This window comes from Colletes gigas, unplaced genomic scaffold, assembly GCF_013123115.1.
Source record: "Colletes gigas isolate AHSC1104 unplaced genomic scaffold, ASM1312311v1 Colletes_gigas_Sc00016, whole genome shotgun sequence".
Taxonomy (NCBI): domain Eukaryota; kingdom Metazoa; phylum Arthropoda; class Insecta; order Hymenoptera; family Colletidae; genus Colletes; species Colletes gigas.
In genome coordinates this window covers 2,089,082-2,115,499 of record NW_025106645.1, presented here as the reverse complement: position 1 = coordinate 2,115,499, position 26,418 = coordinate 2,089,082, and the positions used below count along the sequence as shown (strand labels likewise).

Sequence of the window (26,418 nt, the reverse complement as noted above, 5' to 3'; positions counted from 1 at the left end):
CTGCGAGTACGCGTGGATGATCCGGAGGGAAAGTAAGGTAAATCCATGTATCCTTGGCCGTCTAAATCTTCAGGCACATCGTGCATGGCGTCGCGGAGCTTTGTTGGTGCTTTTACTTCATCGATAACAGGCTTCCGGATAAAATATCTATGCCCGTTCGACCCCCCGTAAAATGTTATCCGTCTCGTAAAAACGTCCTACGAGGCTCGTTTCATTCTGCCTCTTCCGCTGCACCTTTATACGCATGCACACACACACGCACGGTTTACATTCGAGGCATCAGAGATCAGGATCTGTTCGATAGCGGACAGAAAGTATGTTTCACAACAGAAGTTTAGATACGAAACGTTTCGATATTCCGTGCATGCGTTTCATGATCCTCGAGACTTTGACGAAGTTGCTTGAGTGGTGAGATTTTCAGATTCTAAGAATTTGGACACGATGGGATCTAGGAAATACTATGAGACGCAATTTCGTTTACAATTTCTAATATGCAATGTTATTTTAACGCCGTTTTACTTCACGACTTTTCTTATAGTATAATTTTTCAATATTCATTCTTATTGTTTTCTGAGAAAAATGTATAATTTATCATCCAATCGGTTGAATGATTTATATTTTTTTTTGTAAAACACTGGACACAATTTGTTATGAAATTTTGGTTAGCTTGCAGAATTGAAAGTAGGGAATCTTTCACTGTCTTAAAACAGTTTAACAACAACGCGTATTAAAAATAGTCAAACTTTACATGCGTGCAATTTTGAAACAACTCGTGTTTTCTGCATAATTGACCTGTCATTAGAAGTGGCAAAGCTTCTTCTTTAAAATGGTTTTTGAATTTTGTCGATCTGATTTTCCATTTTAGAGATATCGCAATTTAAGTGAAGAGGTAATTTCTAGAATTCCACTCTCCGTCCTACAAAAGTTTATTAATGCGTATTAAAAATACTAAAACTTTAGACGCGTGCAGTTCCGAAACTATTAATGGTTTATCAATAATTCAGCCATTGTTAGAAGTGGCAAAGCTTCCTCTTTACAATGGTTTTTGAATTTTGTCGATTGGACTTTCCGTTTTTGAAATATCGTAATTTATGTAAAAGGTAATTTTTTTTAATTCGACTGTCTCACTGTCGGACTCGCGTAAAAATACTAAAACTTTAGACGCATGCAGTTCCGAAACTATTAGTGTTTTATCCATTATTGAGCCACTGTTAGAAGCGGTAAGGCCTCCTCTTTAAAATGGTTTTTGAATTTTGTCGATCCGACTTTCCATTTTCGAGATATCGTAATTTATGTAAAAGGTAATTTTTTAATTCGACTATCTCTGTTTCCGTCCAATGCGTCGGACCTCTTTGTCTCGCACGTGACTACGTAACCGAGTGACCGAGTGACGTCACGTTTACTATTTACTACGATCACGTGCGGTCAACGACCTTGACAAGGCTGTAGTAAGAATGTAAACAAACGCTTCGAACCCTTATTCTCCGGAACTAGCCACCGCATCGACTTGAAACTAAAATCGCTATATCTCCGGAACTAATAAAGCTATCGACTTGTTCGAACGCTTGTTTTAAAGGCCATTTCATCCTCTATCTAATGATCATATCACTTACTATAATTTATGCTGCCTTCTATGTTTATTTTCATATTTACTTTGACTCTATGCACCCAAGGAAGTTTCAGCAATTCCTGTTTATCATACAACAGGTGTACAATGAAACTGGATTATAAATAGTTTATTTAATTGAAAGGGAATGTAAACTTGTATATAGGATGTTTGCGTAATTACTAGCCCGCACACTTTCGTAAATAATTGTTGTCCCCGGAACTAACTACTTATACCAATACACTACTAACAATTAACGACTACTAATGACTTATATCAATATAAAAAATAACTCAATTGATAATAACTTCTTTGTTTTATTTATAGTGAATCACCATTATAGTGTACGAATACGAGTGCGAGTAACTGTATATATTTTTTGTAAAACAAGTTCCATTTTATTCTAATTGGGTAGATGCTGTTCGTTTCCATTCCACGTCCCATTGTTTCGTCGTTACACCACCGTTGGTCCGTTATTAATTTATGCCTCACTCCAACCATGATTTTTGCCGCGTTGTGTCTACCCTCGTAATTCGTACCAGTATTTTGCATTCGCTCAGTACGGCGGTTGACACTTATCTGTTTGTTATTGTGAGTTATAACTGAAATTCCAGCCAACGGATTGCGCTATAATTTTTTTTTTCTTTTCAACAATGAGGTGCAGGGAGCCAAAAGTCCCTGTATCTGCCACCGGACTAAACTCGCCCCGAAAATAGAAGAATTACGCGAATAAGAGCTGACACGAACAGCGAAGCGGAACGGAATATCGGGAATCGCGGGAACAACGGCGAGAGAAAACGGCCACTTTTCTCCTGGTTGCAATTGCGGTTCGTTTATTGTCCGATTATTAATTACCCTCGATACATCGAGACCCGGCGCGATCGTAAATAATAACTGGGATGCACGGACAGTCGTGTCGCGATCATTATTTACCGCGGAGTATTACGTTTCGCGCCGGGGCTCCGGCGGATCGCGATTGTTTCGAAAGCCGAGCCTTCGAGAGGGGGCGTAGGAGGCTTTGAATTATGACGTCAACGGGAAAAAGCCGGATGAAAATCGGGCGCAAAAATTTGGCCAGTTTCACGTTCGACCGCAATCCAATTACTGCCGTGCGAAAAGTCTCAACGTATGTGTCCACGGCCGCGAGAATCGATTGCTATCTATCGCCGCCAAGTGTCCAATCGAGTAATTAAAAAGTTACGATTTTCGGGCTATGTTTTAAAGGTGCCATAATCGTATCGACTGCTACCGGCGCGTGAACCTACGGGAGATATATAAAATCGTTTTCGTTATCGCTAGTCATGGATTCGTCGTCTATCAATTTTCTCCATTTGATAAATAAGCCTATTTATTTTTTATTTTATTCAAGCTATTTCCTATTTCAGATCGTGTTATATACTTTTCATGCGTTTCATACTGAGATTCACGTACGATTTAACACCACAAAATCAACGTTCGAACGTTTGTTTTTCAGTATAATAACATTATTTATTTCGATTATCAACTTAAATTCATTTTAAATTTTTGGATTTAATTAAACCGCTAAGAATGGGATAGGTAATTCTTATTTCAGATCGTGTTATAATGTCGTTTAAAAAATTGGTTTATTACCTCCTAACAATTTTAATTTTTCTGTTTTTCTCTGTTATAATGAAAATCGTTGGATTCGAATATAATGCGTTTTATACTGAGATTTACCTATGATTTAACACCATGAAATCAACGTTCGAACGTTTGTAAAATATTATTCATTTCGATTACCAACTTAAATGAATTTTAAATTTCTGGATTTAATGAAACTGTTAAGTATTGGAGTGGCGTTGCAAGACAAGCAACGTGCTAAGATTAGAGAGGTTACTTGGAGGATTAACCGACAATTTTATTACTATGGTATCCCAGAGTTCTGGAAATTACGACAGCTACTTTATATTATGACTTTTGCAGTTTGATACGACCTGGGTCGTATTCACTGTTTGTGTCGTATCTATATGTACGACGTACAAGCATTGCGGAATCGTACGTAACATACGACAAACTTCGGTGTCAGAAAGCGCAGTGATGAACGCTTTATCCTCGTTAAGAAACTTCACTTTAACTCTTCGGTGTGTGCAGTTCGTTGAAGTTCATCACAGTCGGTGCACGTGGTACCCGCTAACTACGAAATTCAAATTTAATATTAGATCGGGGGAAAATGGAAGTGCTTTTGTTGTGTTTACGGGTCGCGTTCCACTGGGCTTGTTTGGAGTATAAATTTTCACAAAATTCCCCTCGATATTATAATAGTATAACAGAAAATAACACAGGTTACATGGAAGTCGTGATTGAAAACCTTGGAAGGTTAGAATTTACATCTTCATCAATATTTTACCGTTCGCAAGAAATTCATTAAAACACAGTCATAACGGAATATTTGCCTGGATGAAGGCAAATATTTATTTATTTATTTATTATATGGGCAAAAACCCGTTACTGTAGAAGAGAGAATGTTGTGATATTTTTACGCTTGAGGTAGAGAACAGTGATTGTAAACAATATATAGTATATAATAAAAAAAAAATTTTGTTTCTGTTACTTAACGTGTTTGCAATTATGTTTCAATTAATTATATTACGTATCGTGCAGAGTGCTTTAAAAATATATTTTTATTATTATTCATTTGTTCGCGGGAAAACCCTTTGGTACAAAAAGGGGTAAAAATTATACAAGAGAAAAAAAAATTATTTCCAATACTTCGATGATTGGAAATCAATAAAACATTTGTCCTCAATTTTACATACAGAAGAAATATAATGAGTTTTAATTTGCATATTTTTCGAACGCACACTTCTAGTGAGCTTTAATAAATTTTAAAAGAATCTTATTTTATGTAAATATTGCAAACACAGTCAGCATAGGTATTATAGAAAAGTTTTAGAATTGTTGGGCTATTTTAATTGCATTGGTATTTAATTGTTTGTTTTTGCATGGGTTCATCGAGTCCCTTAATATAAAAATTGCTTAAAGTTTCATGAAAATAGACGTACGAATTTTCTGCCATTGAACGGAATCGCGACGATTTATAACGACGATTCCCTCTATGTTTTCGCGTTCAGTTCGAGCGAAATTGGCTGGGACACGATATAATGTCTGACTTTCGGCATGTGTGCTACATCCGCGTGGAAACGGTTTCATCATATCGCATATTCGCGAATGCACGCATATCCTTCATGTAATGGCAGACTTTCGACAAACGCGAGAAGCGACTTCTTTTCAAAGAGAATTAAGAACGAATTGTTCCAAACTTTTCTTGAAACGAAAAGTGAAACTATGTTCACCGTGAAACTAAGTCTGTGCATATTCTAAATACTCGTTGAAACACTTTCTTTTCTATCTACTTTTATGTCACACTCAAATTCGATCGAAAACAATCTTTGTACAATTTTTACCAAAAAAACCATACGTCCTTTCCTGGTGGGCGTCCTGTTAACTTTTTTAATCGGGTAGGATCTCGGGAAATTTGTGGAAGAACAGAAAAGGAAAGGAGGGGACGCGTATTGGGAAGTCGTTATATTATACAGCAACCGACGAGTCGGTCGAGCGCTTGTGAGAGCGCGATCCCTCTGGTGGCGAGCATGGGAGGCGACGCCACATACGAAACGATAAAAATTGTCCAAGTTATTTAATAATACGTCCAGACTGTTTTAAAAAGAATTTTGTTCGCTAAGGGTGCAGTTATGGTTCGAACTACATATTATAAAAGCAATTAAATTTCGCAATGTTTAAAGCTATGAGAACGCTTTGAAGTTCATAGACTTTCTTTTCTCCTCTTCTATTAAGTGTTACAAAAGAAAAAGAATTTTGTTCAGCGAGGATGTATTATGTATTGTTTAAAAATACGACGACGCTTTAAAGTTAGTTCATAAATTTTCTGTTTTTCTTTTTTTTTTTTTAATTAAGTGTTACGAAATAAGAATGGAAAAACACGGTTGAAGATTCTTGGCGTTTGTTTATTAGATTATAGCGGAGCTCTGTCAAGATGCTCGCGACAAAACCGCGAGTTCCGCCAGTTTCCTTCGCGCCGTCTCTTCGAAACTTTACTCTAAATATTCAAACGACTCCCCGTACTCGATTCCCTTTTTATTCGCGGCGAGTTCTCGACTTACGCAGTCGCTTTGTTCTCAAAACTCGCACGTAAGTCGAATCGTATAAATATGGTTTATCGAAGAGCGAAGGAAAGATCCTAAAGGTACAGTTTTTCGTTGATAATTCTCGCGCTAAGAGGATACAAAAATAACGCTCGATTCAATTTTCCAATTTTTTAAAAATCGAACATTCGCGATTCTCGGAATTTTTCTCGTCGATTAAAAACCGTTCTGGAGTGGAACAAAAATCATTGAAATTATGAAAAATTCCTGTTTGTTTAAAACAGATTTAAACGCTGGATCGTTGCAAGATTAAAAATACTCGTATTTAATCTTCCACTATGCTTCTTCTGATTTAATTAAAATTTTGTAGATTTACTATAGACTTTAAAAAATCAAATAAGTAATTTGTCCACTTTCTATATACTTCGGTATCTTTGTTTTAAATTAATAATTCGGTTTCGAAGGGGAATGCAAATTTTAATAAACGTAACTGCGATCGTTGTTAGGTTCAAATCTGTACATAAGCGAATTTAATGAAATACTAGAGGGAATAGGAAAGGAATTTGGAAGTTACAGGTCCCTAGATAAATCGTAACTCTCTTATTAGCTCCTTAGCAATTGCTGGGCTTTTATAAATTGCGTCCCGTTCGAGTTCCGTTTCAATTTTACCAGACCTGACTCGTTTAAAATTTCGCCCGCGAGGGAGAACCGATCCAGTTATATTGCTCGTGAAGATAAACCCGGGATAGAGATAAGAGTTGCATCCGTTGAAAGCATAGCTGAATAGGGGGAAGAATGTTTCGTGTCGTTCTCCTTCCGTGCGTCTAGCAACGAACGAGCATTTTGCGCAAGGACTGTTGTCGTTTTCCTCGTCGTTTTCTGCATTCTATGCGTTCACGATACAGTTCACCGGGGAGGTCTTTTATGCATCTTTGAAACAGTCGGTACGAAATCTACCCAAACATATCATAGGTCCTGAAATTTAATATCGAGGAAAGTCTCGATACTCTTATTGCGGAGTTTCGATAACGAAAATGTCAAGATAATTCGCGAGACGAAGCGGAATCAGCAAACCTTCATCGAAATAAAAAACATTTCTAAAAGTATTTTCAAGATAAATTTTTCAGCAGACGCGAAGAACTCTTTAAATATTTTCAAAAAAACAGTCTATTTCGTGAAGCTTCCGGTTATAATTTAAATAAATATTTAATCAAGAGTTCCGGGGCTCGACATAATCTAATAGAAAAGTATTCTCGACAATAATTGAATTTCTATTCGATGCTCGAGTGCTGGGGAATTTACATTTTCGTATCTTCGAAGCGCAGATTCGAGGGTTTCTAGACGACACTCTGTTCAGATTGTATATTAAAAGCGGATGTTACGAGATTGTCAAATTTGGAAGAGCGCGAAACCGGAGACGGGGTCGACAAAAATTGTCAAGATTAGGTTAATTCGATCCTGGCTATTTTAGATTCTACGATATCATTTCCATGGGTAGTATCGAGTGATTAAAAATGAACTCAGCCGAAGCGTTACCTCGATGAAAGATTTAAGAAGTTGACCCAGATAGGGCAAGCTTCTTCGTGGAATTACTTTAAGAGGCCGTCTAATCAGCCCTCCTGTCTATTCATGCGGTAGCAGTCCACAATCGATTTTACGTTGTGTGGAACTCGACGAACGGGCAGAAAAGATCGACAGGCACGCGATCATTCGAAGACTAAAGTTAGATCCGCGATAGCCTGCGGCTATTCTCCAATTGAAATCGCTTAAATGTCTCTCGATCGATCCTCGTACCTCCCCAAACGACAAATTCACCGATACTTTAAACGAAAATGTAAACACCTCGTTCGTATTGTTCAAGATCACCTTTTTCATTTCATTCTTTAACATTCGACTACTTGAAAACTTAAATAATAAATTCTCGGTGTAACATCCAAGTTTGTCTTTTACAAGTTTCTCTTTTTCAACATCCCATCTCGAAAATAAATATTCTTGGACTTTTTGTGTACAGTTCTGGTATTTATATACAAGTTTTAATGAAACAAGCAGTCTGTTACATGAAATTTTTTTCATCAGAAATTTGTTTCTCTCAACGTATCCTTCTTGGAAAAAATATTTTTAGGTACTTTTTAAGGAGTTATATCAATTATATTTGGGTGGTTAGTAATTGTTAATTTATTAATTCTCAATATATTCATAGTTAGATCACAATTTAAAATACTATCCAAGCTTGTCTACTAGGAGTTTTCCTTAACATCTTCCTTTGAGAATAAATATTCTCAGTCACTTTATAAATAGCTCTATTAACTATACTTGGGTGATTAGTAACTGTTAATTTATTAATTCTCATTATATTCATAGCTAGATCACAATTCCTACTGAATATATATAATCTAATAATAGATAATTTAAAATATTATCCAAGCTTTTCTATCACAAATTTGTTTCCTATAACATCTTCCTCTGAGAATAACTATCCTTAGTTCCTTTATAAACAGTTCTATCAACTACATATGGTTGGTTAGTGATAGTCTATTAACCCTTACCTGTTCATCCCTAAGATAGTATCATCCCTAAGCTCATCCCTCATACCAAGATCACAATTTCTACTGAAACAATAGGCAATTTAAAATATTATCCAAGCTTTTCTATCACAAATGTGTTTCCTATATCATCTTCCCCTAAAAATAAATATCCTCAGCTCCTTTATAAACAGTTCCATCAATTATACTTCGATGGTTAGTAACTGTCAGTTTATCAACCCTTGCCTGCTCATCCTTAGGTAACAATTCCCAACGAAAATGTAAAATATTACAAGCTCGTTGGCTGATATCTCAGTTAGTCAGCAGGTTCGAAAATCGAGAGTCTGTGTGGTCAGGATTGGAATCCAGTTTGTGTAACGTTCTTTGTCCGGTCGTGGGATAAATAGAGATCCTGGAAAATGAACGGAGATCGATGAAGACCACGTCCAATCTGTCGGAGCTTGGGGAAACTTCCCCGGTGCATACCCTTGCACTACCTTATGTACAGTGGAGCCGTGAATACGGCACGTAGGTAGTTTGTACGCGGATTGTGTCTTCGTGGAACTTCAATCTCCGGCCACCTAGATTTCGGTGGTACTTGTTCGTTGCGGCGCGGTCAGTTTGTCCAGGCGACCAGGAGAAGTGGACGTTTCCGATGGGAAAGAGGCAATCTTGTCTGGAGTGCGAGTAACTTTAGGAACGACGTATATCTGCGGCTACGTACCGGCGGTTCGTGAAACGCGAAATATTTTTCTTTCGATTCCGAGGGCGCATCGACGACCGTATAGATTGCGGAAGAAGGACTCGGGCTCGAAGATTTCTTCCACGATACCTGCCAGGAAAAGGAATAGTAACGATTCCGTGGTTCCCGTCCCAGGAAATTTCATTTCGCGCCGCGCGAAACAAAATTCGAAATAATTCGCCCGTCACTCGGTCGAAAAATAAATAGCACAACCCAGAAACTGTGATTGAAAATAAGTTCACGCTCCATTATTCGTTTTAGTCTAATAAATTCGTCTTCTTAAGACGCGCCACGAAAACTAAATAGATAATGTTCCCCAGAAATTGTGATTGAAAATAAGTTCACACACCATTATTCGTTTTAGTCTAATAAATAAATAATGCATTCTGTTTTCGCGGACAAATTTTCTGTATCCGAGCATTTATAAAAAGTTAATAGAAATTCTAGACCGTTACTCTTCCGCGGTTGCACGGGATTTTCGAAAAACGTGCGAAAAATATCAACCAATTGTACGGCTTTCAGAGATAAAACATTTTGCTAGAATTTTCAAAGTGCAATCTACGGTCGCAAATTTATGTCCAATTTATTTACGTTTCATATACGAGAAATTTATTTTGAAATGCGGTCGAGGTATTCACCGTGGTTTCCGTATATCCGTGAATATTTGAAAAACGCTGGTTATCCGTCGGTATTTAAAAAAATCAAACATTTACGGTGGCGAGAGCACGCTAAAAACTTTGTTTTATCGTTCAATTTCGAGTATCGCGTTTCTGTTCGCGAAATGAATTCGCCACTTTCCAACAGCGATCCAATAAATATCACTTACCTGTGTTATCGTCTTCCCGGAGTCAACTCCATAAGTCACACGTTGCAGTTAATATCTAAAACTGAAATTAGAAATAGCGGTAACGATTATAAAAAAAATTTTGGTAAACGTGGATATCAAACTATACTTGCAAGTGTTTTTTACAGATCGTTATATTGAATTTCTATGCTTTAAGGTTTCAAAAAATTTCAAAAATTTTCAAATGTCACTGAACCTTGTAAACTTGACTGCAAAAGGTGTTATAGTTTATCTGCAAAAAATTCCTCGAGAAAGTTTGAAAAACGCGCTTCATGTTAAAGTACCCTCAAGGGTGAATTCTGTGAAAAGATAAATTTTCAAAACCTGTAAATGATTTATCTTTTGAGTAGTGTGAACCATGTTAAGGAATTCGTATAGAATTGACTGTATGTGTCCCAATGACTTAAAGGAGGAACAAGGAAAGAGAATGACAAGAAAGGAAGAAACAAAATCTTGTAAAACGAATATTGTATATTTCATAATCTCGTCATCGGAGAAAACTTTGAGTTTATGTCGAATTCACGTATTACTGTGCGATCTGCCTCAACACAGAGACGTTTCAGTAGTTGTTAAATTAACGAACGTCGGCGGAAAAAGTTACTTTATGTAAAACGCGTGGCATTTGTGTCACTTCGCTTTAAAACATGGCCGCGAGTCACTTAATCGATGAGCACGGGATCATGTTGGCAGTTGATAACTCATTTCGCATTAACATCCTTGCGCGTTCCTTGATACATACATAGTCCTTCGTAACAGCAACTTTCATTTATTTCATTCGCAACTTCCACTAATTTACAAGTTCCCCTTTGATTCGCGAATATCTTTCTTCGTTGGGCGGCGTCCTCGTATTTAAATCAATTATTCGTTTAAAGCATCGACAATGTTCTATTACAAGAATTTAAACAACGAAGTTAAATCGAAAAGATCGAAAATAAAATCTTTAATCCGTTATGAATCGACGATGGAACAGTTGAAAATAATAGGTTTTTTAATTTAAAATTTTCCACCCCTCTAGTATTTATACAGGGTGTTCGGCCACCTCTAGCAAAAATTTTAATGAGCGATAGTAGAGGCCAAAATAAGACGAAAATCAAGAATACCAATTTGTTGGTGGAAGCTTCGTTAAAAAGTTATTAACGTTTAAAGTGCCGCTCTTACTGAATTTTTTTCTCGAAAATGCGCAAGATTTCGGGGGTATGTCTATTCACCAAAAATGACTGTAATTGAACCCTACAACCGAAAATAATTTTTCCACAACGATTTGCAATTTTTTAATTTTCTCGAATAATTTCACACCTTCTCTATTTTTTTTCTCGAAAGTGGGCAGGATTTCGTGGGTATGTCTAATGACAAAAACTGATTGTAATTGACCCCCGCAACCGAAAATAATTTTTCCACAACGATTTGCAATTTTTTTTCTCCGTTGAAAAATTTAGGCACCTTATTGGATTTTCAGTAAGGAATTTTTTTCTCGAAAGTGCGTACGATTTCGGAGGTATGTGTAATGATAAAAAATGATTGTAATTGACCCCCGCAACCGAAAATAATTTTTTTAAAACGATTTGAAAAATTTTTTTTCGCCGAAAAATTTCAGCACCTACTCGATTTTTTTTCTCAAAGTAGATAGGATTTCGGAGGTATGTGTACTCACCAAAAATGATTGTAGTTGACCCCCGCAACCGAAAATAATTTTTCCAGAACGATTTGAAATTTTTGAATTTAATTGTTAATAACTTTTTAACGAAGCTTCCATCAACAAATTAGTATTCTTGATTTTCGTCTTATTTTGGCCTCTACTATCGCTCATTAAAATTTTTGCTAGAGGTGGCCGAACACCCTGTATACTTAAATTAAAGAGGCTCGAATTGACACTAGAACTACCAAAGCGGTCAAAATGATTCGTAATTCCTAATAATAATCGTAAAAACGTTACTCAACTGAATTTTTGAAAATTTAGTTTCTTTATAAGAAAATGAATAAACATATATTTCGTTTTAATTTCTTTGGTACAGATAAATACACCATAATTGTAGTTCTAGTGTTAAGTCTAACGTGTGTACAATCTTCACCCTTAAACCATTTTCGTAACAATTTTCATTGAAAAATTGAATTTTTAAATCCGAACGCGTGGCTAAATCGTTTGCCTCGCGAAGATCTATGGTTTGTTTATCTTTTGTTCTGTTATTCGCGAATCAAGTAGTCGATGTCACGGTTTAAGCAGACAGCGCCGTTTCAGTGAACAACATCGAGTACAAGTCTGTCGACACCCACGCACATACCACACGCTTCTTTCTCCACAATCGCCGACAATCGAGTCGAGTTTGCTTTATACAACTGTTTTACCGTTTTTACGAGAATACAACTTTATAACAATTAACCTGCCATCGCTAATCGTGCGTTTGGACGATGGAGTGATATCGTTTGGTCGAACGGTCGGTGTCATCGACTTCAGGCGCTCGGCGATGACTTCCGGTTTCCCTCGCGCGTCCTTTTAACGTGGGCTCTTTACAAACCTAGATAATACTGATAATTTGAGCCTCGCTCGTGTGGTCCGTATCGAATATTCATCTGCAGCTGTTTTTTTTTCGCGAGGCTGGTTCAAGTTCGAGTCTCGTTCAATTTCGAACCACGTTAATTTCGATTATTCGAAAAGTAAGATATTACATGATATTCGAGGACTAAAGAATTTGAAATTCGAATATAATTATTCTACATCTGCGGTCGGAAAAAATTCAACGAACTCGATGGTACATTCGTTATATAATTTTCTTTTTTTGAAAAAAAAAAGATTATAATTTTCCAGCAGATAGATCAGAAACAATGGCCAGTATTAATTCTGTTTACGATCGTTTCGCTTGCTGTTGCAAATCAAATTATTCGCGGTCGTTTAATTTGTAACTGTGGATAAAATTAATGCAATTAGTGTGTAGGTGAAATTAGTATTGCTAGCGACTATTCCATTTGCAGTTGTGGATGAAATTAATCGCATTAACGGTCATTTTGCCTGGTATCGTAGGCGGGTTAAATTAATACGCGGTGTTTGCAATAATATAACGCGACTAATAAAATAGAATTAATCGATGACAAGCAATATTCCCGGGGCACGTGAATGTAAAAGTTCTTTTCACAATTTTCTCAGAGATCAGTTTTCTTTTTTTGAAAAAAAACAACCGACCGCAAATGAGATTATTTAATCACAGAGGAAGACGCCAGTCAGGGAATTTTCGAATTCCTGATGTGTTTTGTACAGTCACTCATCATTTTCAGCACAGCCATTTCGAACGTTAAGTACATATTATAATGATCCAGGTAATAGAATTTGCATTTAAATATAACATTTCGATTAGTAAAATTCTTTTCAAACGCAATGGCTCGACGGCACTTCATACGTTTCTACTATTTATTACTATCAAACCACCGTATAATTATGCACTAATATACAAGATGGTCCAAGCAGCTATTAACACCTGAATTCTATTAAAAAGAATTATAGCAGCTGTACAGAGTTAAGGGCAAACGAGCTAAAAAGAATATCATCACCATACAATAATTACTCCAGCTGCTATAATTTTGAAAATAATTAAGGCGGTAATAGTTATTGCACCATGCTGTACAGGATGTTAAAAAGGGGGTTCAAGATTCACAGAGTAATAATCATTAAATTAAACGAAACATTCAAATTCAGTGATTCTTATGCCCCGGAATCCTCTTTCAAACACCCTGTAATTATTATTTCATACCTGTTTAAAATTTCGAATTGATAAAATCACCGTTTCGTCGTACATGCTCCAATGGATCCACGTGGTTCAGCCCTGAAATTTGAACAGCCCTCGCGAGAAAGCAGAGACGGGCAAAATTTCCACCCACGCTATAATTTCGAACACCGAACATAAGACGAACAAAGTTGCATTCGCGATTCGTTCGACAAAAATTAGAATTACGAAACGAGCAAGTGGGAATGTAATAAATCGTTTCGAGTTGATTATCTTATCGAGGGAAATTCTGCTCGTCTCCGAAGAAAAGTCGCGACCCGGGTTCCACCGAGTCATCAGCCTGGAACTAAAGTCGTCGAAACGAGCGTGTTTGACGCGTTCTCGACGCGTTGTCGTCGTCAAACAGAGGCTCGCAGAGATATATTATTTTCACACGGAGGTCGTTTTGTATCCGATAATGGGCTCCCAGAGGGCGGGTGTTAAAATGTCGGAGCGGCAGTGAATGCGTTAAGGAAATATACGAGGCGTACTGCAGTCTCCGAACACGCGATTCGAAGGTGTTTACATGTACGCGACGTGCGGGAAATCTGCACGTGGACTTCGCATCCTTCGCCCCCGGCTATTTATATTGTACGCTGCTACCAGCGAGGAAAATGTGGCCAGCGTCGAGCAATTTTGTCTTGCAAACTGTAACCGTCGCTCCCTGGAACATTCTTCAAAAGTAACTGATGTAGTGCGAACAAATTAATCAGGTTCTTCGAGTTTCATAAATTCAGAAATAATATGTAAAGATAATCTAGTAAAACTGATGAAACTAGAGGTTTAAATAGTGTCAATATGTTCAATTTAAAAATATGGGGTCTTAACTTTCAGCCATCAAACTGATGAACTTGGAGCTACTTGAATATTTTCAAAATGTTCAATTTAATAATATGGAATGGAGGAACAAATAGAGTTGAAATTGTAGCGTAATCTTCAGCCATTGAATTGTTAATTTCGTTGTATTTTTGTACATGGCCAAGTTAGACATTGCAAATAAAACATTCGAGTTCCATAAATTCAGATATAATATAGAAAGATACTTTAGTAAAATTGATGAAATTAGATCTATTTGAATATTTCCAAAATGTTAAATTTAAAAATATGGGAACTATAAGGCTGACGATACGTTAGTAAGTAGAGTTTCTCATGCTGAGTGAGAGCCATTACTACAGGCGGAACTTTAAACGTTAATAACTCTTTAACGAAGCCTCAATCAACATATTAGTATTCTTCATTTTGGCCTCGAAAATCTTCCATTAAAATTGTATACGCCGAATAATTGGACTATATCTACATATGAAGTGATAAAAACGAGGAATATAATCACAGATCTCTGGCCACAAATTATATTTGTGGTAAAGAATTTTTTTCTCGAAAGTGCGTAGGATTTTGGAGGTATGCCTATTGACCAAAAATGATTGTAATTGACTCCTGCAACCAAAAATAATTTTTCCAGAATGATTTGAAACTTTTCATTTTCGCCGAAAAATTTGTCCACCTACTCGAATTTTTCTCTCGAAAGTGCACAAGATTTAGAATTTGTCAATCAACAAATTGGTATTGTTGATTTTCTTTTTACTTTGGCTTCCAGAATCTCCCATTAAAATGTTTTCCAGATGTGGCTGAATACTCTGTATAAAGATACTTTAATAAAACTGACGAATTTAGAGCTACTTGAATATCTCCAAAATGTTCAATTTAAAAATATGAGATCGAGGAACAATTACAGTTGGAACTGTTGCATAATCTTCAGCCATTAAACTGTTAAATTTGTTCCATTTTTGTACCTGGCCAAATTAGACATTACAAAAAAATCCTTCGAGTTCCATAAATTCAGAAATAATATATAAAGATACTTTGATAAAACTGACGAATTTAGAGCTATTTGAATTAAACTGTTAATTTCGTTGCATTTTCGTACATAGTCAAGTTAGTTCAAGCCATTACAAATGAAGATACTCACGTAAATATTCAAAACCCATAGATGGCAGAAATTATGCGATTTCTCGTTGGTTCACGCGTAACTGGATTCCCGGATCCGTGCCATGAAACGTCCTAGAACGAAATGAGAACGCGACTAACCCCTTCGAGCCTAGACACTGCTCCGGAATCGTTTCAGTTACGCGGGTCGATTCCGTGCTCGTGTTCCGTGAAACGTTCTCGTATATCGCGCGAGGCGCCCGGTGCCGGGGAAACACCCGAAAGGACAAAGATGCGAAGTTGACGCACTTTGCCAGCCCGAACTCGAACAGGAAGAATTGCCGGTGAAATAGGAAAACACTGTCGCGCAGCGACGTGGAAAGAGTCACCTTCAATCGGCCCGTGAACAATGCTGCCAACCTCTCTTCCCCCGTCCCGCTCGCAGCCCATTCTCTATCAACGCTTCGAACCTCCCTCCACTTTCACCACTCTCCCACACACATCCCCCAACCTTTCGACTCCTTTTCTCGTTCGTCCATTATTTTTTTCGCTCCCTTGTTCGCGCACACACTCCGCCACGTCCATTCTTCAGCGATAATATAAAAGTCCGTATTGTGCCGCGGCGCCCGTGTCACGACGGTGTCCGGCGTCGTGCTCGTTTCGCGCCTTTCCGGAACGCGACGAACGACGTGGGGCCTTCATCTGAGCACCTGTTGTTGTATCCAGCCGAGGAGAACGGACAGAAGGAGAAGCAACGATCCGACGACGGCGCCGCCGCTCGTCCCGACGACAGTTTCCGCGCTTCCGTGATGCAACTCGGCTAAGCTTTCTCCTGAAACACCGGGTACGTACACTCAAACACCGCAAACCAGCGACTGTACGCTCTTCGGAGCAATGGATGGATACACAACTATCAGAAGCTTGGATACACCCACCATATTTTCATTTCATCAACCCTCCCGTGTACTATGGGGGCCAAATATTGCCTATTCTTTACTATTTTTACGATCAAATGTTTACAAATATAGTTAAACACCCTCTGGTATACAATGGTGATTTATTATACATGGATAGAAACTTGTTTCTCATGAATTCTCTTTCTATTTATTTTCACCAAATGTTGTTTATTACCACCCTTGGAAACGTATGGTGGGCCATTGATGGATGAATACACTTATCATTTGTTTAGCTACACCCATCATATTTATTTTCATTTTACAAACAAATGCCTTGTGTACTATGAGGGCCAAATATTGCCTATTCTTTACTATATTCACAAGCAAATGTTTACAAATATAGTTAAACTCCCACTGGTATTCGTACACTACAATGGTGATTCACTATAAATGGATAGAAACTTGTTTCTCATGAATTCTCTTTCCATTTATTTTCACCAAACATTATTTATTACCACTGGTTTATTATTACCCTTGGAAACGTATGGTGGTATTCGTACACTACAATAGTGATTCACTATAAGTGTATAGAAACTTTTATTTTCTATTTATTTCCACTAAATGTTGTTCATTACCACTGTCTTACCTTTCAGTTACAAACTAGTTTTTTTTTTTAAATATTAAGGGGTCATAATTCCCAATTACAAAATCGACAGAAAAGTATAATATTAATAACATACAATAATAATAATTGTCAACAATACGCAGTGTTCCACAAACGGTCACCCATCTCAGCCTGGTCGCGACCAACGCAGCTTAACGTCGGTGATCGGACAAGAACCTATTCTTTTTCAACAACGATTTTATTAACAATACATTTACAGTTGTACATGTATAGACTTAACCTGCGTTAACCTTATACAGTCTTTTCGCATATCCGATGTTTGAAAATCCCTGCCCCTCTCTACCTTTCATTTTGGAACAGTATAGGCACAATATCTATTTTCTTTTAAAGTTATCACAGTATGAGGTCTAAAGATATATATTTTCTATTGAAGGAGTATCTTTGCTCACAGGAAAAGTAAAAACCTATTTTTGGGGCTAAGAACCATAGTTTCCAAAGTGCCACGGCAACTGACAACTTTCGTAGCTTTTATTTTTAATTTATTCAAAGGAAAATCTTTAAATATCGCAATACATGAAAACGTGGATCTATTATGGAAACTTATTTGAAATGGAAACAATTTTCTTTTCCATTCGGTGAAGCGAATCACCATTATAGCGTACGAATACGAGCGGGAATGAACGTATACACAAGACTCGATCGAAACACTTTCTCTATTTGTTTCTGCGTCCGAGACTGTTGCACAGCCGCGCAATTTAGCTTTATTGTCAGGAATTAGACGGTATCGGGTTCCGCGAAGTCCTATCAATTAAGCGTTTTCCGTTCCGTGACTTTCGAAGTGAATTATCGGCACGCGTTCGAGAATGATAAAATGGAAATTCGAGGAGTTCCGTTCTGAAAGGAAAGCTTTAGCCATTAGAAGTGCCATTATGAAATGAACTCGAACCGAATAGAATAGACGGAACAAGCTACGCGTTCGTGGAAACTTTTTTTTCACCGCGCAATCCTTGCTCGTGTTTAGCTCAAATACGGAACGATGGAGGCATGTTCGTTTTCTCGTTCAATGAAAAATGTGAATTGTAGGATTCAATGGAATCCGGAATTTCGAGACGCCGCTATAACCGACTTCTTTTGTGGGAAATAATAGTTAGGAAATAGTGTAAAATGAGGCGAGGAAAATGAAAAGGACGACGTTGGAATTCGTTCGCCCCGCGCTAATTCAATATTCAAGATTTATCGATAAAACACTACGTTTCCGTGAGAAAACGAAAATTTACTTTATTAGAATCATTTTTTTATTTAAATGTTAAGTTTCTAGAAAATTAAACGAGCATCTTTGGGGATGGTGAATTTAACTTCTGGTTTATTAAATTACCAATAAATATTTCGTCGAAATGTCTACCGAGATTTTGCATCTACGTAGTCGGTTTTTATTCGTGGCGATAAGTTTTATTTATTTTATCAGTTTTGTTGTGCATTGCACCTTAGATCATAATTTTAGAGCAACGCCATAAAAGGCTCCCTGATACCACGCTTACTTCTTTCGTCACGCACACTTGTAATTAAGCGTAATATGCATAAATATTACACGATATTTAATGAAACCACGTGACTTTCATTCTGGCAGCGTTATAAAGATTGTGAGCGCATGCTACTCGTGACCGTTTAACATTACTCGGACTAAAAATTCTGTACAGATTTCATCAAATAATTGCCAAAAAGTTTCGACCAGCATAGAAATTTATTCCCTTTAAAATTACTTGGCCGATCGACTTGAAATTAGTTAATTTTTAAAGAAATTATAGAAGTTGACTACCTTCGTGGCAAAGTAAAACATGTTCTTTCTTCAAATTTTAATATTCAAGACTTCATTTTTTAAACATTCCTTATACTCGAGTCATAATTATAGAAATTATTTCGTGGAACGATACGAATTTCCAGTCATTTCGAGGCATCATATTTTAAAATAATCTTACGGAGTAACAGTTACAATCGACAAATATTAAAACATAATTAAAGATGAATCAATAAACGATGGAAGGGAACTTGTTTCCAATAAAAATCTTTCCTCGATAATTACGAAATACTGGCAATCGAGAGTTAATTAATTTCTCCGCGATCATTTATCAAGCAAATTTGGCGTGCCCATAACTTCGTTGGCTTTTTGAACGAAGTATCAAAAGTATTGAAAAAGTTGTTCGTCCGTAACTACGCCACTTTCAGTGAAACAGCCAGAAGACGGTGTACGCGCTAGCTATTCGCTTATTATTTTACGCTCGAACGAGTTTTTAAAATCATTTCGTCAATTTGGCGAAACCGTGTCTAGCGTGAAACTTTAGATTAAACAGAGATAAACAAAAGAATTCGAAACTTTTAATTAAAACGTTGTTGCACTGGCACTTGGGACGCTACGAAGTGCAGCTAGGGGACTTATTAACCATCCTCGCGATGCAACATACACGTCAATAGGACCTAAGTTTAATTTGTCCTTAGCCATAAGGGATGTCGAAACCAACGATACATGATGACTATTATCGTACTTAAGGAAAATCTAGTCACGTCCTAAACAAACTTTCCCATTCCTGAAATATGTACTATTAGCACTATGTGATTTTCTATAGCGTTCTAGCTGATTGAAACCGAGTTGTCAAAATACTTATCGGATTTAGAAATCTGTGGCCAATAAATGGGAAATTATTTTATTCGTGAACAGAGAAACATTGGTAGATAAAATACTTAATATTATATTAAGGTCGTAAATCCCAACGGTTTTCATCTCTAAAAAAACTTTTTTGTGAATTTTTTAAGTTGGAACTTGTAGTCGACTGGGTACTAATTAACTTTCGCTGGGAACAATTCTTTCACGTAATTAGAAATGTCTGAAAAATTGTATGGACCGTTACAACAAACATTTTATATAACAAAATAGCAGAGCTTTGTTGCTCGAAGAGCAAGTTCCTCTATTTCACGAAAAAATGTGGGGAAAATGAGGTAACTCCAGTACGGAACGATGAAGCAAAGACCGTATAAAAGTGCAGAAAGATGTATACCAGAGGCCAACACGAAATAATAACGAATAACAATGCGAACTGGTTGGCATCTAATGCATTTTCAAAAATAACCTCCCATTAAATCCTACTCCAATAACAATGAAATTATTATGTAGTTCGACTGTATTCAGACATTTATGAAGCTAAAAAATTTATCTTCGTGATTGTGGGATCCAATATATTTGGTTATTGTTAAAAGAGAACTTTTTGAAAATTCAGAAGATATGAATCGCCAGTATATTTAAGTACAGTTATAAAAATTTATATTCGACAACAATTGGACATTCCACGTTTGGAAAAGTTCGTGAGTATATCTGACGTCTGGTAAATCGTTAAACAGTATATCGTGTATCAAGCAGGCGGGAACGAAATTCTCAACTGACCTGACGCAATGCCGTAAACGTTGTTGAAATATGAGTTACAGAGTGCACTCGGTTAAATCTGCCTCGCTCGTGATGCATCTAGAGCAAGGGTTGGCAACCCGTGGCTCGTTAGCTAAATTATTGCTGCTCTTGATCCGAGTCAAATTATTTAAATCTGCCGCGGCTTAAATAAATGCATACGTTCGATAACGGAAATATGCAACGTTTCCCGTCCGCATTCTTCGTTATTTGCAGTAGCTCGCCGAGTTTGATCATTATACAGGTCTAGAATGCTCCTGGGCTCGAACGCCCTTGAAATATGACCGAAGGATCTCGAAACGAAGAAAACTTTCCTCCCGAAGTGTGCTCGCAAAAACTTTGTTCGAAAGTTACGAGAGTATAGGAGCGAACATCGAAATAATCTTTATTCGTTGCTTTACAGGAATGAAAATGTCATTATTCTACAGTTTTGTCCAAAAATGGTAAAAATGGCCTCTAGTTAGGCGACAAGCTTTAACATTGATGAGAAAACCAGCTACATTTTTCTTAACGTCACGTGAAATTGGATTTTCAATTTTTGCCCGATATATTCTGGTAGGAACGAAATTAAATTCTGGCGTTGAGAGATATAATAAAGATTATAAATTAATATTCCAGGGTTGTGTTTCAATTAATCGTGCTCTACATTTAGAGTACCATCACATCCAAAGAGCTTTCGTTCTATTTTCATCCTTTCCTCAACAAGCAGTATTTTGTAGATTTATTTGGATATAATAAAGATTCTAAATTAATATTCCAGAATTGTGTTTCAATTAATCGTGCTCTACATTTAGAGTACGGTCACAAAGAGATTTCTTTCTATTTTTATTCTTTCCTCAACAAGCAGAATTTTGATTCCTTTAGATTTATTTGGATATAATAAAGATTCTAAATTAATATTGCAGGGTTGTGTTTCAATTAATCGTGCTCTACATTTTGAGTACGGTCACAAAGAGCTTTCCTTCTATTTTTATCCTTTCCATAACAAGCAGAATTTTGGTTTCTTTAGATTTGCTTGGATATAATAAAGAGTCTAAATTAATATTCCAGGGTTGTGTTTCAATTAAACGTGCTCTACATTTAGAGTACGGTCACAAAGAGCTTTCCTTCTATTTTTATCCTTTCCTTAACAAGCAAAATTTTGGAATGTTTGTTTACATTTACAAGTAAATATTCAGTAATCTCACCGTTCAGGACGTGCACGTGAACTGTGGCAGGTTGACCAGGCATGGTGGTGAGATGGCACGTGTAGTTTCCGCTGTCAGCTGGTCCCACCCTCGCTATGCTGAGAGTCGAATTGGCCCCCTCTTCCATTAGGTCCGTTTTCACGCTGAAACACACGGTACGGCGATGTTGAAACTTCAATTTCGAACAGGACTCTCGAATAGACCTTTTTTCCCCGGAAGCACACGCACAAAGTGCACGTCATTTTTTGCGAGATTGCCTAACAGATTTTTATTTTCGAGTCGCTTTATTCTCGTTCCCTTAAACTCTTGAAGGGATGTACCACCGTTAAAGTTTAAAGATAAAAAGATCCTCTTGCCCTCGCGTTCAATTTCTATCGTATTAATACAAACGTAAGACTTCCCATTTCTGTACACTGGATCTTCCACTTCCTTTTATTTCCTACTGTTCAGAATATAGCTTGTATTTATTTACATTATACACATCAGTACCAAGATTTCTTACAAAATATCAACGACTTTGTAAAATAAATTTAATTTATTAATGAAGAATTAATCATTAGTTTATCGCAAATCAAATTTATATTGTGGATGACTCAAAAATGGAGTATTTATTTTCGTTACAATAACACGAGAGAATAAATTTCTAGAGAAGCTTGATTCGCAAATTGGTGAATTTGATTCGTAAAACAATACGAAATCCTACAAACGACTGGCGAGAATTTTGTCAAGAATTCTGCACGATAAGTTCAAAATTCTATCCGGGATCATTATCTGCAGCTTTTCAGTCCGGATCGAGTTAGCACAGTCTTTAGGGAATTATCCATTGTTAAAGTAATACGGGGGAGGAGCGAACGAACCATAACTTGGGAATATATCCGACATATGGCCGTAGAATTCTGTCGGTGAAATCTGAAATCCGTTAAATCGAGGTTTTAACCGTATATCCCCTTAGTATTCGGCGCTGATTCGGAGGGCACGCGCGACGGAGACGGGCGTTTCATTTCTTTTTTGTTTTTTCCCGACGATTCGGTTCGCGACCCGTTTTAAAAAGCGACTGGGAATTATGAAAAATTTTCGAATCGCGCTCCATGGCGTCGGGGCGAGGGCAAAAGGCGAGAGACGAAGGGAGCTCATCCGGGAATAACGACTGCTTTACGATCGCGTCCGCTTTTTCGTCTCCCATTCATTATTGTTATTAATTGCCGGGATTACATCTCGCCAACGAAGTTATTCTCTTTGCTGGTTCCGTTCCGCGACTCGCAGCGCTCCGCCCTTTGATCCTCGTTTCACCCTCGATTGCACCCAGGCGTTTATAAATCTTCGCGTATCGAGAGAGCTCTTCAGATATTTATAACGGACATTCGGTTCTTGCTTTTGGTTACGGTGGAAACGGTAAAAAGAATCGTTGGGGAACATCGATCGTTACGTTTATAACCAATTTCAAATGGTACGTTGAACGATTAGTTACAACTATTTTACTGTACAAAATTGTGTAGATATTGTATAAATATCGATAAATATGTGTGAAAAATTCGAAGAAAAAAAGTTGCATAGTTCTTCGCGAAAAAATTATCAAAGTCGACCTCTTGCAGTTACTTTTACAATAAATTTCAGATGGTACGTAAAACAGTCAGTTATAATTATTTTACTCTATAAAAATTTGTAGACATTGTATAAATATCGACAAACATGCGTGAAAAATTCGAAGAAGAAAGATTGTATAGTTCTTTATCAAAAAATAATCAAAGTCAACGCGTCTTACAAGTAGCAACTTCCTTCCCTCGCCACCAGAGGGCTACGCTCGACTCGTATCAATCTCACAAGTACTCGATCGACCATCTATTTCTATACATCTCCCGGGCGTTCTCGCAACAGAGAATAAATTTCTAGTAAACACTGACTCGTAGAAGAGAGTGAATTGCGAAACTGTAAAAAATTGTTGCGACTGCGATGCTCGCGTGGCCTCGACGGTCCTTGGAAAGAATTACTTACGAGGAGCAAATACACGGTGTGTAAAAAGAAAATGGCATACCGTGTGTTTTATTCAAATTTGACGGGGAAACGTCGTAGCTCCTATTTCAGTTTATTTCGCGCGGCGCGAGGACGAGCGAGGGATGGCGTTTAATTGAAAAAGTTTCCACGGCTGCAATTTGTACGTTCGTTATCTCCGCCTGGCTGCAGCTCTGGGACGATTGCTCGTTGATCCACGGCGTTAAGCAACCTCGATCTTTGCCTGGTTTCTTTCAGAATCGCGTTAATGAACCGGCAGACGGTGCTTTTTCTCGCCGGGTGCCATTTGCCCTTCGTTCGAACGTTCTTTCCCCACCTTGCTAATTGCATCGCGAGCCCGTGGAACGGAATGCATACTGCTCAGGTAATGGGATTAACATTCCACGGGACTGTAAATTTGTCCACGACGCGGGCTCTGTAATTTTAATGCTGTGAAAAATGGCCTTCGCGAGCGTACCAGGCGAATGTATAATAAACGGGATTGAATTGCTGCCCTGTTAACGCGTAACTGGCGTACACGAATGATTTAATCACGACGGCCATTGTTTCGCCCCGTAATTCGTGGAGCGTGTTTAAGCGATTAGTTCATTCGACCGTCCCGAGATTTGATCGCCAGAAGGGTCGCTGGTTTCCTTCTTTCGAACCAAGTGCATCGTTCGTTGCGTACCCTTTCGTTCCCTTTTTCCCTTTAAAATCAATAGTCATTACGAATCTGCGAAAGTTTCGTTTTTAAAGCAAACTTCTTTATCAATACGCTACGAAACGTGAAATATTTCGATATCTGCGACACAGAATCGCATGGTAATATTAACTACCGAAGTTGTCATTCGTAGTTTATAATAAATATTGTAAAAAATTCACACGACTGTATTTTTGCAAATTTCAATTTTAAGAAATATTTATTTTCCATTGCATTATAAATTTCTTAAAATATTTATCGTTTTAACTTTATTGGTACAAACAAACACATCATAATTATCGACAGTTATTACTAATATTACTATTCGTAATTTACAATAAACATTGTAAAACATTTACTCGACTGGATCTTTGCAAATTTCGTTTTACATAAAGCGAATGAATTTGAAAAAATATTTATTTCCCATTGCATTATACATTTCTTCATTTATCGTTTCAATTTTTTTGGTAAAAATAAATACACCATAATTATCGATAGTTCCAGCGTTAATAAGTTCTGAAATTTGTCTCGAACACAGAATGCGACGATTCGAAGTGTACACGCGATTATTATGCCTCCATTTTTCCATTTGCGTCGTGAATAACAGTCGTAGAACCCCCGCGGTCAGTTGATGGATTACGTTTCTTAACCGAGCTCAAGGAACGAACGAGAAATTAATTATTATATCTAGTAGTACGTTCTCTGTTACACGAAGATCGCGTCAAATTAAGTCTAGCGTGCTGATGAATTGAGATCGATTCTTTGCACAGCGTAATATTGAAAGTGTGATAAATTGTGGCGAAGAGAAATGTTATTTTTTAAGCCGGTTTTGTTAGCCTGCATCGTGTAGTTTCAGAGGGGAAACGAGCGAGTTGTAAAACGTAATTAATTTAGTTTATTCCGGATTTCTGTACGCGTTTTACGTGGTTGCCATTAATTTCGGTTTCACGAGCATGGTGCTTCGTTAAATTCTCAGTGATTCGATACATTATTTCGCGCGCAAGATATAAAAGAAGGAAATATGTTTGCAAAGAGCAATATCGTTTTTGAAACACGTTTCGAGCAATGAATCGAGGTCGAATTCGTTAATGCGCCATTATCAAATTCTCCAGCCCGTCGATTTCGGAAGCTTTGTTAATTCTGCATGAGTTTATTACAACAAGTAAAACCGAACAAAGCAGTTTGTTCAATTTTTACGTAAATTCTATACTCGAAACGTATATTAATTTTAGTATTAAAAAAATTCTAACGGATTTAAATCTTCTTGTAAGAATCTAGTCGTGGACAGTATTTCGTGTTAATGAGATATCGAGGTGCAAGTCTTCTATTTATGTTTCATTTAACCCTTTGAGTGCTTTTCAATGTTCTACTTACCGTAATTATCAGTATCTTAAAAATAAATTTTATTATTCCAGCGAAGGTATGCTTTAAATTTTAATGTAATAAAATAGTTCACTAGAAGGAATAACATTTATAACATAGTTGCGACTTGTATAATCAATCGACAGCAAAATCGTTTGGAAACAAACTGGTGACTCTTTGAGTTAGATTTTATAATTTTTGAAACAGTATACAGGGTGCTCAATTTGTTAATTAAGGCTACGTTAAAAAGTTATTAACAAATTTAAATTAAAAAATTTCAAATCGTTCTAAAAAAATTATTTTTGGTTGCGGGGGCAAAATACAATCATTTTTGGTGAATACACATACCCCCGAAATCCTAACCATTTTCCAGAAAAAAATTCCTTACCGAAAATATAATGTCTGACCATACCATTGACATGTTTCCCTTAAATTTCATGCGTATGTTTGATAAATCATAACTCCTGTACGGATTGCACGATTTTAATTTTTCAAAACGCAAACAACGCGTATTTTGGCGAGGAATATGTATAAATTCCAAGAATATTCGAAAAGTTGGTCCTCAACCCCGTAAAGCAAGAAAAACCCCATAAAAGTGGTTCAATTTTCAAACAGCCATAACTCCTGCAATAGTGAATATATTTCAATGAAATTTTGGGGACAAGTATAGCTCATGGGTACCTACAAAAAGGTAT

General features: G+C 37.1%; 1 protein-coding gene across 1 annotated transcript in view; it reads right to left on the bottom strand.

The window, feature by feature from the left end:
• Nucleotides 1-16,211: 16,211 nt before the first annotated feature.
• LOC122400165 (zwei Ig domain protein zig-8-like) overlaps nucleotides 16,212-26,418 on the bottom strand; it is a 63,995-nt gene continuing 53,788 nt past the window's right edge. The window contains exons 5-6 of the mRNA XM_043401479.1: nucleotides 21,673-21,815; nucleotides 16,212-16,345 (exon numbers count right to left, since the gene is read on the bottom strand). Coding sequence (XP_043257414.1) covers nucleotides 16,212-16,345; nucleotides 21,673-21,815 — 277 coding nt within the window. The remainder of the gene's footprint in view (nucleotides 16,346-21,672; nucleotides 21,816-26,418) is intronic.